The sequence below is a fragment of the Oryzias latipes genome, chromosome 9, assembly GCF_053564925.1.
Source record: "Oryzias latipes strain Hd-rR chromosome 9, Olatipes_Hd-rR_3.1".
In the NCBI taxonomy this organism is placed as follows: domain Eukaryota; kingdom Metazoa; phylum Chordata; class Actinopteri; order Beloniformes; family Adrianichthyidae; genus Oryzias; species Oryzias latipes.
The window spans coordinates 29,056,328-29,068,666 of NC_136245.1; the positions used below are offsets into that span (position 1 = coordinate 29,056,328).

Genomic DNA, 12,339 nt, shown 5'->3' on the forward strand with positions numbered 1-12,339 from the left:
GACTGCGTCAGATGCTTTTTCATCAAATGTTCTGAAATTAAATCTGCGTGAGTCCATTTAGGCCTTTGGGGAGCTGATTTCCCTTTTAATATGTAGCCACACGAGGGCCCTAATCTGGGTTCCCATGTACCTGTCCCCAGCCCGGAAAAAACACATGGTTGTGTCAGGAAGGGCATCCGGCGTAAAATCTCTGCCAAACCAGCTGTGCAACTCGGTGAAAGCTGATTCACCTGAAGGAATATGCTGAAAGGTGAACAACATTTCCCTTTTAATATCATATATGGTTGAATATTTTTGAATGGAGATGCTGGAATGAATGGAAACAGGAATAAAGGATTTAAGTTGAACTACACGAATCATTCTGTTGTTGTAAACTAAACATTTCTCTAGAAAACTTGAAACATTTTGAAATCAATTATTGATTTAGCATGCATGCATGTAAAGAGCATATTTTGTTTTGCAAATTTTCACTTACAATCAGAAAATAATGTTTACTAGTACTCCACGTGGTTTTCTATTCAGTTTGATAATACTGAAGCTCTAAACATGAGACGGGGGTTTTGGATCTGGCGCTTCCTAGTGAGATGTTTTTAAAGAGCTACACTAAGATTTAGAGGTTTTATGCTGTGTTGCCACGGCTGCATCTTTTTCTGCTCTGATTTTAAGTGCTGGAGATGCAGTTTTAACATTAACTGTTGACGTGAACGTTAGGAAAGAAACTAGTTTAAATGCAGAACCAAATTAAACCCCTCAAAGTAGGACAGGATGTCAACATTTTCAAAAACCTTTTTGTTTTATTTGGACAAATATTGTTGTTTCAGCGAGGTTAAATGCAAAATCATCTTTGAAATAGTTTCTCCAAAGATATAAAGTATTTTTACTCCTTTGGAGTTGATTCGTAATGAAGTTAACACCTGGTTTGTAGAGCAAAGGTTCATGTAAAGTCGGCCGAACCTCCTGTGAAGGAGATGCCGGAAGCTGCTCTCTGCGGGACACTTAAGATCTTTATCAGGCCTGGTTCAGGATGAAATCCTGAAGGTTTGTCTGGTTCTTTATGGAAACTACCAGATTGTTGGTTAAAGCAAGACTGTGATGACCTGCAGACCACTGAAAAATCCATGTTTTCTATACTGTTGCTCGAATATCCTCCTCTTTTACTTTGCTGAATTGTTGACTTCTTTGATGGCATTGTTTACAGTTTCTGCAGGAAAGAATAATCCCAGAATCCTGCAGAGGAAACTGTCATTAACTATTTGAGACAAAATCACAAATTACTTTAAATGAGCTTTTAACAGGATCTCATTTTCTTTTTTTGGTCTCCCATCGTCCTGAGAAGACCTTCTGAAATGTTCATTTCACACACCACAGCTTCCAAAGATCAGAGATTAAAAACATTTCTGAGAAACTACACATTTTTGTGAGAAGAAAGCTTTAAAATGTGATTTAAAAATAAATTAACATCTAAAACTGCTTGTGTTTAGGCTTTAATCTCCTAAATGTTACCTGGATGTGTTATATTTTAAAAATTTTAGTCTAGACTAAGACAATAACATCCAATTTCAGAACAGAATCGACTTTCTGTAGGATCTTTTTTCCCGGCCCATGGCGTCAGCTTTGAATTTAGCATTTCCGTTTCTATCAGAAGGCATCTGTGTTCTTTGAGATGAAAACCTCAGAAATAAGCAGCAGAAAGGAGGTGTTTGGTCAGGTGCTTCCTCTGCCTTTACGCCGACAGGAAGAGACGTCCTTTCGACTATTAGGATCACACTGGCTGCTTTGAGGTTGATTACTTTGCTGTAATTTGCAGGATGTGCTGATGTTTGTTTATGCAACATCTCTGTCACGCACTGACATGAAGTCCTAGGCATACAGTACTCACAGTAAGTTTGGATATAGTATAGTGTTTGTTTCACTTTACAGATTTTCAGGACAGGGAGGCAATCGTATTGGGGTGATAGACACATCTCATTTTGTGCGTCTTCATGTCATCATTCAAACAGCCACAAACACACAACATCTCTTAACGGATGAGCAGCTCCACCTGGCCATAGAGCACCTGAATCTCAAAGTTTCATCTGCAGCAACAAGACACAGAACTACTGACAGACTTTGTGACAGACCCAGGAATGGACACAAACCGCAACCATGAACAGTACCTAAAGATCTCTGCGCTCAGACGTGGTTTAGCAAACGCCGCACAGCTGCAGGCCCGTTTACCAGATGTGAGAGGTACTGGGGTTCCCAGACAAACCATTCATAACCAACTCACCACAAGACCATGTGACCAGGACAATGCAGCAGTGGTCTACTGTCCTGGTCATTGGTGAGTGTTGGGTCACCTAGCACAGAAATGATGGTCGCTTTGGTGGAGGAGGTGCAACAGTCCGGGCAGGCATCAAAACCAAAACCAGTTTGATTGTAGATGGTCCAGTCACTGCACGAGACATCACACCGGCAACACTTCCAACTTCCTGTTCATGGGTGATAAAGCTCCACTACATGCAGCCAGAATTGTCTCAGCCGGACTTCAGCCGGTGGGAGTCCCTCATATGGCCAGCAATGACCCCTTGATAGAGCGCCAGCTGAAGCAGAGACGGGATGATCGTACCCCGCTCACAAGTGCCCTGGTAGAACTGCATGTAGCACAGAACAGAACAACATCATGAAGCCAGTGAGGAGCACGAGACGTTGCTGTCAAGTCATTGGAATAAATGTTGGAAATACTCGCTATTGACATGATCCATTTTTGTTATTTATGGTAAACCTTAATTTTTGTCTTTATTGTTGAGGTAATAAATTTTAAACTAAAAAAAATGTTTCTTCTTCTCTTTCCTTTTCAGTGATATCAAAGGGAATGTTTACGCTTTTGATAAAAATTCAGACCAATTAGGAGAAGCACTCAGGTAACAGTATCTCTAACTTATAGAGCGTAGTGTATATGTCTGAAGTCTGTAACCACAAACCCTGAAACAGCAAAACCATAAGAGGAACAGAAGGAATTTCTGAACTAAATTTCTCGTTTTTAGAGGTTTTTCTTCTGTCAGGATGGTTTTTATGAAGTCTTTGATCTTGTTACAGCTTGGTAATTGCTTTTTCAAGCGGCTATTGTTTTGTCATTTTCACGCCTCCCTGACAGAAACCCGATCGGAAACAGTGGGACATCCACCTGTTCATCTTTGTCCCCGTCGCCCATCAATCACTTTCCAACCCCCCTCCTGCACCTCTGGTGAAGTGAGGCCACGGCATTGTACGCCTCCCTGCATCTGAGGAATGCACCATGCAACATACCCAAAACACACACACACACACACAGAGGAGAACCATCCCTCCATGCAGTGGGAGGGTCACACAGGCGGTTTGGAGATGTGTGGAGCTCTATTTTCAACGTTCACACTCAAATAGTTGTGTTTCCTCAACAGGGCTGAGCTGCTCAGTGAGGCATCAGTGATGTGCACCACAGAAACCACTGTAACAACCCCTGAACTTCTGACAGACAAAGGATTATGGGAAAAAAACAGAAATCTATTTATGTAGGTCTGCTTTTGTTTTTTCAACTTTGAAAGTAAATTCACGTCATATTTTACACTGATTGGTGGTTCTTCTAACTTGTCCTTTTTATAAACAAACATATTTTATTTTTTGTAAAGTTTAAATATTTGCTTTAAAGCGAACAGAAAAGTTCACAAAGGAGGACCTGTGGTTGAAGAAGAATTTAAAAGGGAGGATAAATTCCTCATCCCTGTAAGCCGGTAGGCAGCTGTTTACCTGTTCCTGCTGTGTCTCTAACAATCCCAAATTCCAGATGGGATTAGCATGACTGGACTGCTTGGGACAAACAAATACAGCTGTCTGTTTGCCCCGCTGCCGTCTCCGTCATCACGTTGTGAAGGAAGGATCCCTCTCACATAAAGACTAACGTGTCTGTGATGTCTGAGCAGCCATGAAAGCATCTCAGAGGTCCTCGTTTCTTCTGGAAAGCTTTGTTTTCTTGCTTTTGCGTCTTTGAGCCTGCCAGTCATCACGTTCCCTCAGTGATCCCCAAACCTCGTCACCTTTAACCTCTGCAGCTCAGCTGGAGGCGAAAGGCTCCAAACCTTTCCTCTAAGTCGTCATAAATAGCAGATTTTCCTCTTTAATCAACATCGTGTGCCCTTTTGTGTAAGCTCCATAGCTGATCTCAAAATCTTACTCCTCAATCCTGACAAAACCAGTCTAATGATTTTCCCTGATAAACAATCCCCGTAACTACTGTTGAAAAACAGTTGTTTTTAAGAGTAAACAATCACCCTATAAAGCATGGTTTTGTGGCTGTTGGAGGAAGCTGGAGGAAACCCGCACATGCACAGGGAGAACGTGCAAACTCCACACAGAAACCAGGGCCTTCTCACTGCACTAACCACTGTGCCACCATGCAGCCCTCATAATTTGAGCATCACTTCGAATTACATTTCTAAAATCCTGATGATCAAAAATAATTATCGTCTCATCTTCTGCCTATTTCTTCGCAATCTTGTGTTGGTTTTAGTGTAGTTGTGAGGATAGATGCACTTGGGAGTGTAGTTTTTTTGTTTGTTTTTAATTTATAAACATAAAGTTTTAAATTTTGTCCCATACACCATCACATATATATCAATGTGTCTTTTATAATTATTATTTTTTACAGAAAAGTCTTCTCTTTTATATTTTTTCTTTTTGTGTACTTTTATGGGAACTAAGATTTCATTTTGACCCGTGGTTTTCTTTTAGTTTCTCATCTTGTGTCTCCTTTGTTAGAACTGACAACTTCACTACCACCAATAAACTATTAACTATTAGTTTGCAACACGTTCCCCGTTATCTGATCATCTACTAGGCATCTAATAATTATCAACCTATCATTAGTTTCCTTACCAAATTCATCAAAAAGTAATGATTAATTAAAGGCTGGTTACAGCTTGTTCTTCTCTGTCCCTTGTGGACATTGTTGCCAAGTATTACCCTTAAAACTCCTACTTATGCAAAGAATGGCTAAAAATGTTTGCTCTTAATTCTACTTTATGATAATCTCTTACTGTTTTACTTTATAACTTTATACTTGTTTCACATGATGGTTAAATACCACAAATGTTCCTCTGAGGTTTCAGGAAGCTCCTCAAAGCTTTATAAACAGTTTTTTTATTTGTATTTCCTAAAGTCACAGGCGTCATTTGATGGTTGTGGTCGCGTCCGGCCGCCATCTTAACATAAACTCACAGAAGGGACATATCCCGTGAGCTTGACTTTCTCTTTGTAACGGAGTTTGCCCACTGGGATGCCAGGAGGAGAAAAAAACGTTGCAGGGCGGCTCCAAATACTCCATCTGCAGTGGGGTGTGATGAGGGTGTCTTTTCTGTGGGTTTCTGTGGTGGGCAGCTCGGTCATGCAGGACCCCCTTTTGCACAGATAACAAGTTTCCTTCTTTTACACACGCTGTGGTCCCCTGCACAAGGCTTGAGAAACAGCTCATGTCTGTCTAGATAAAGGTCATTATTTTATTAAAAGTCTCGCACAGTTTTGTTTTTCCTCTGCAATGAAAAAACGTGAAAGCTTGGTGTAATTACCTGTCCATGAAGCAAGTCATTTTTACTTTACAAGAAATCTGATAAAAAGATAACAGAAAGGAGTTCCACACAAGAATGGAAAAATAAGCTAAAAAACACTGTTAGAATTACTTAAAATTAAAGGCTTTATATCCCAATAACATTTTTTTTCTAGTTCTAAGCAAATGGTTTGTTTTTTAGGAGTTCATGTGTACCTAATTGTAGTCCATCTTGATTACAGTGACAGAATGTAAAAACTAGAAATTACTCATTTTTGATCAAAATGTAAACAAACAATCGAGCATCTTAGTAAAAGTTGGCCCATCTTTATAAATCCTTAAAAAATCTAAAACTAGCACTAATTCTTATTTTTTGTTACCAAAATGATAACAATGAATGCCAGTCTAATTTTTCAGCATTTACTGAACTATTTAAAATAACATCCTTAAAATTTGAATTAATTCTACTCAACTGTCACAGTGGGGATCGAAAGTTTGTGACGTTCTATTATTGTGCATTAGAGCTGGCCAACCCTGGTCCTCAAGAGACACAACCCTGCCTGTTTTCCAACTCTCCCTGAGCTGCTTGATGCACAATGACTTCCTAAATCAGGTGTGTTCAGTCAGTCAGGATATGGAATCACCTGAGGCAGCTAATCTGGAGACAGCTGGGCAGCGAGAGCTGTAACCCTTTAAATAACACTGGGAGTTGGGTCATCTAGACCCACTAGACAGTGCGCTGAAACTTTTTTCTTCAATGATTTGTGATCTTCACTGGTGTCCATAGATTACATGAAATCTTTCCACCTTTATCCACCTTTGTCATGGAAGGGAGAACACGTCAAGTATGTCAAGTACAATGTAAGGGTGGGGTCATCTGAGATAGCACAAGGGTTAAAACAGGCAGGGCTGAGGCTCTTGAAGACCAGGGTTGGCCGGCCCTGTTGAGCATGAAGAAACCAAGGAAAGATGGAAAAATCTTTAAAAGACATCAGATTACAGATAAGGCATTCTTGTAATCTGTAAAAAAAAATAAGAGGCTTTTTTCAATCTTTTACCCTTTCACATAATGGCATGTGCAAAGGTTTGGGCTCCCTGAAGAACTTATAGCATGCACCGCCCCCTTTAAAAAAGCTGAGAGCTGACAGTGTCAGGAATTGTTTACGATCATCGTTTACAAAGACCATGTGATTTCATTTTAATTCTGTCTGATAGAAGTTATGAACCGGATAATGATAAATCATCTAAAGAAAATGGTATGGCAGAACAGGGGTGGGATTATATAAATTTGCTTCCTTCCACTCCCTTTCAAGCAATCTTTGATTTAATGTATAATTATCCTAAGTTTGATATATATTTGTATGAATGTATAACTTTTGATTGTATTGTTTTGTTCATTATTCTTGCTTTGATTGCCTGAAATAAACCACTTCAAATCAAAATCAAATCAAATTTCATTGATCTTGAATAAAAACTATGAAAAACATGTACGTATACTTACATGTACTTTAAACATCTAAAATTACTTTTTAAGCAAACCACACTTATTTTATAACCTGTTCTCAGCCTTATGTCAATGCATTTTTGACCTAATTCACTTGACTTTTCACGACCCATTTAGTTAAAGACGCTGCAGAATTTTTCCAAGTTGAACGCTGGCATTGTTTCCTTCTGGGTTTATTCTAGATTACATCGACAAATCCAAATAGTTTGAGCATCGCTTAGTTTTAAGCACTCACACTCATTCATCTCTGTGTTTAAGAAATCCAGAGAGCTCAGAAGCACATGCTCTCCTCCTCCTCCTCCTCCTCTTCACACCCTCCCTGTTCCGTCCTGTTTCTTGTTCCGTTGTCCTTCACACAGGAAGTCTGGTTGTGCTATGGGTTTAGGACAAAAAAAAACCTGTGAGTCATCAAGCATGTAGACTTTGTGGACATGCTGGAGAACACAAGATGGTGGATTTTTTTCTCTCCTTAACACCCCCCTCCTCCCTGATCTTTAAGCATGCTGCTCACTCATTGTTTCTCAAACAAACGGCTCATGGGGTCTTTAACTCTTTGCACAAAGCCACATTTGTCCTCCACATTTAACCACCTGCAGACTCTTGGCTTTACTGTCTTTGACTAAGCTCCCTTCAGCTGAGAAGTCTGCAGACTGGTTACTGGTTACACCTGCCAGCTGACTAAGTCTGAGTCAACCTAGATGGATCCTGAAGCCTCCCTGATTTCAGAAAGGATCTTTACTTCTTCTGATGCGGCGGTTTCACGTTACATCACTGCCATAAATCCTTACAGTTCCCGTTATTAAGTTTTGTTTGCTATAGGAGGGGGGGGGGGTCAGGGTCTGACAAGATGATGCCTCATCAGTGCAGGGAGGTGGCTTATCAGATTCTCAGAGTTTAACAGGAAAAGAAACTCCCCGTTCTCCTCAGAGTGATGACTGCAGACATCCGACATCGGGTCAGGTTTTAAGGCCCGTCAGTGAGTCAACTTCTGGAAAACAGGCAGCAAAAAGGTGCTGCTGTTTGTTTGTTTGTAGTCATGTCTCAACATTTGATTCGGTGATGTTCCCTGTAAACACAAGACAAATGCTGTCACAGCAGTTTGCAGTAGCTATTAGAAGCTTTCAGCAAATCCTTCTTCAGCCCTGCAGACTGCTCTTCATGTGTGCGTTGGTGTGAGTCTGTGCGTGTGTTTGTGTTTATGCTCGTATGTCTGCTGGCCAGGCCTTTTATTAGACTCATCCATACCACCACATTAAAGGCACCCGTAGCCAGGCAACTGCAGGTCCTGCTGGTTACCATGACGAGTGCCTATTGAATGACGTGACTGGCCCTATTTGCCTTCTTCTTACTGGAATGAGGGCTTTTTTAAAAGCAACCCCCCGCCCCAGGCCACTCACCCCCAGTCAGTTCCCTCACTTACACATAGAGATGCTCATATTGTTAGCTTTTCATCACAGTGGGTGACCAAAAAGAGTGTAACTAAAAATCAAACAAAAAAATACTTATTTCCTTTGTTTACTCACACAAACACTATTTTCTCTGATTTACTTAAAACCTGGTGAGCAGGACTGATGCCAAAATGCTAAATCCATGGGATTAAAATCACAATCTTACATCAATTTATGATTCATATCTCTGTTCCAAACCCAATTTTATTTGCTTCAGACTAGCTTCACATAAAGTCAGAATTCCCATAGATGTCACGTACCTAGCTGTGTGAAATGTCTTCTCCGCAATTGGTGAGCTGCAGACAAAGCCGTGTTTAGAACCATTTGGTGGTTAAACCCCCCATAGTCCAACCCCTCAACGCTGAGTGTCAAGCAAGGAGGCACTGGGTCCCATTTTTAGAGTCGTTGGTGAATTTAAACTTACGACATTCCAGTCTCAGGGCGGACACTCTACCACAAAGCCACTGAGCTGGTCTAATATACACCAATAAAATGATTAAATATTACATAGAAAATTAAAATAAAAACTCAAAAATGACAGTGTTTACATGTCTTCACCACTGCAAACTCTTCGTCTATACTAAATGTTTGACCTTAGATTGGTGATCAAATCACCGCAACCAGGTCAGAGATCAGATTTAGAAATAGGGAAACTCAAAATCTATATTCTAATTTATGGTTGACGTTAGTCAATGTTTTTTCAATCTTTTGAAACTGTGATTTCTCCAGCTAGAGGAAAACGCCAGAACAACCGGCTGGAGCTTAACAGTTCAAATGTTTTCAAAGGCTTTGGCAACCCTGTTTTTCTGAGCTTCTGCAGCCACAGAACTCCAGTGAATGGACCAACCTCTTCTGACAGGTCTCAGGTCAAAGCTCAAGGAAGTGAGCCTTTTTGTGCCTTTTTTGTACTTCAAAGCCGTGGAACAGCTTGGAGTGGAGCAGAACTTCTTCTTAACATGTTTGGCATTTGGCTGTACAGTACCTGCGCTTTAATTTGTTATTTTTCACTTGACTGCTTTTCTAATCTTGTTTTTGTGACACTTACTTGTTTTTTAATGTACATTCCTTCAAATTGTAGTTTAGCATTTCTAAGCCATTTGAAAATGTTTGAAACTTTTTTAGTTCTCATTTAAGTCTGAATTCACTCTGTAAAAATGATATTTAGAGCAAAACAACTTTGCATTTAAGTGCTTTTATCAAAAGTTTGCTAAATCAACTTTATATTTTTTTTCTGTTTTGAGTAGAAATATAACCAAATGAGGTTACTGAAATTATATATCCAAGCTCAAAGTCCACTTATTATTTTTCAGTCATGTTCTCCTCAAATAAAATCTCCTGCTATCAACATTTAAAGTTTTACATGTTCTTACACTCAACAGTGGTAAGCAGAACTGTACAGTGTTGACATAAAATCCTGTAAAAATGGTTGGAATGCACAGATGGACCAGCCTGACTGTATGGAAACTTTTTTTTTTTTTTGTAGTTTAAATGTTGAGGAGACCATATGACCTGCTAAGATTCTTAAGTCACCGAACAAAACAAGTATGGATAAGCTCTTGTAATCCAGTCACAGTTTTAAATCAGGTTGCTGTTGAACCGAGTCATGTTTTTCATCTTTATGGAATAAAAAGGTGCTGAAACTCATGGGTCTCTGTGTCATTCCCGGTGTTTGGATGCCCATAACGGTGCGTGAAAATGGCAGTCATTCCACGCTGAAATGAGCTGAAGTTTTATGCATGAATGGAATGACTTACAATAAGACGATTCCAGCAGCTTCTCCACAGCTCTCATTTAAACGCCTTTCACTGGCTGCGGGTGAGGAGAGGAGGGGCGGGCGGGCGGGCGTGAGTTTCTGAGCTGAACAGCAGTCCCACTCAAGCTGAAAGGGCATTGTCATCTGGATTTCTATGGATCACCAAAATACTTTTTTTCCCCGCCGGTGGGGGTGGGTTTGTGGTGGGAACAGCATGTTTTACGCACTGGGACTTGTTTTTGTTTCAAGAAGACACTTTATCTAAACTCTTTAGACAATATATTCAGTTTAATCTTAATACAAACAAACATTATTTCATCTTCTTATACAAGTATGTGAAATTATTACATCAAACATCAGCATGACAGAAGAAAACGCCTTTTTTCCGAAAAAGCAAAGCACTTCGGGTTTAAAAAAAAAGGGGGGGGGGGGTGCCAAAAACTTTGCAGATGCTCTTTATGGCGTGTTCATTGTCCAAACCAGACTCTGCATCCGACTGTGCAAAAAAATGACATCAAATTGAAAGGAATCCTAATCTACACATAATATCTCTCTGGGATTTGTGTATTTTGTGAAATTATGTATTTGCTCCTCCTTTTATGGTATTTGAAGGTGTGGAAGCGCAGAACTCTCGGTTACAGTACAACTTGCTGACAGTGCATATTTAGAAAAAAAAGCTTAAACAGATCTGTACATAAAAATGAGGCAAAAACAACACAAACAATTCAAAACAAGCTGCTACGAACTTCTTTGATGAGTTTTTAAAGTAGGAAAAAAATCGTCCTTGTCTTTTGTTTAAAAAAAGGACCCTTGAATATGTGGAATAAGAAAAACCTTGTGTAAAAACAGTAACAAAAAAGCTTCCTCTGATTTTCAAAGTAAAAAAAAAAGATCAAAAGTTTCAAGTTCAAAAAGAGAGCCCGTTACAAAAAAGTTTTCCAAAAAGCTGCATGTTGTTTTTACGCACGGCAGCCGTGCGCCACAGCTACACATAATTCCTTTTGTCATAGTCTCCGTTCTGCGCGGCTCTCTTGGTCGGTGCGTATTTCACCGAGTATCCCGAGCTGCCACCGGATGGACAGGAGCAGCACAGCAGCGTGCCTCCGATCAGGAGTAGCGCTGTGGCGGCCCAGCCGATGTAGAGCGCGGCGCCGATTTCCCTCTTCTGAGATGGAAGCACCTGTGGATTATAAAAGTCCGATATGATGTTGTTGGCCATCCAGCAGATGGGCACCAGCACGAATAGACCACTGGTGATGAAGATCACACCCCCGGCGTTTACCACCCGGGCTTTGATATTCTCCGTGCGGATGCAGTTGGTGCATTGCGCCCCCGCTATCACCACCATAAGACCCAGCACTCCCATCACAGAGGAGATGACGGTGAGCGCTCTGGCCGCCTGCAGGTCGTGGCTGAGCGCGAGGACGGAGTCGTGCACCTTGCACTGCATCTGTCCCGTGCTCTGCACCACGCATGTCATCCACAGACCGTCCCAGATGTTCTGAGCCACCACAATGTTGGCCTCGATGAAAGCCGACACCTTCCACATGGGAAGCCCGCACGCCATCATCACCAAGATCGATCCAATTACGCACATCGAAAGCCCCAGGATCTCCAATCCCGCCGACACCATTTTGGCTCCTGATGTTCCGTCTCTTTTGCCTGAAGTTGTTCAAAATCTCTTTGGTGTTTTCTTCCCTCTAGGCAGCAGACGTAGTCTCACCCGTCGAAGCGCGCCCGTTACTTGTGCATCACCCGCAGGATGTGAGGCAGCAGTCCCTGGTCCCGCTTTCACTGAGCGTGGATGCGAAAACAACTGGAATCAAAGCAGTACAGCACGGTGGATAACTGTGAGGTGGGGGGTGTGTGGACTCCTGGAGAAACTTTCCTCCAATCCGCTACCGCTGCATCCTCATGGGACCAATGGAATTGCAGGGAAGTTGTGCGACTGAATAAAGCGGTCCAGAGCGCATTGTGCGTTTGAGCAGTTATTTACAATGTAGAGGGGTGAGGGCTTTTGTGTGGAGGAGGAGTTGGGGGATGTTTCAAAATTATTGAGCCGCTGTGAGAGTGGATC

At 41.2% G+C, this 12,339-nt stretch overlaps 1 protein-coding gene across 1 annotated transcript; it reads right to left on the reverse strand.

Moving 5' to 3' along the window:
- Positions 1-10,531: 10,531 nt before the first annotated feature.
- Positions 10,532-12,234, reverse strand: cldn5a (claudin 5a). The gene has a single exon (XM_004072177.5). It carries the CDS (start codon positions 11,893-11,895, stop codon positions 11,248-11,250), a length of 648 nt encoding a protein of 215 aa, XP_004072225.1. The 5' UTR covers positions 11,896-12,234; the 3' UTR covers positions 10,532-11,247.
- Positions 12,235-12,339: the final 105 nt, after the last annotated feature.

Bases quoted from the DNA above. Each gene is read 5' to 3' on its own strand.
- cldn5a (XM_004072177.5), bottom strand. From the start codon at position 11,895: ATGGTGTCGGCGGGATTGGAGATCCTGGGGCTTTCGATGTGCGTAATT.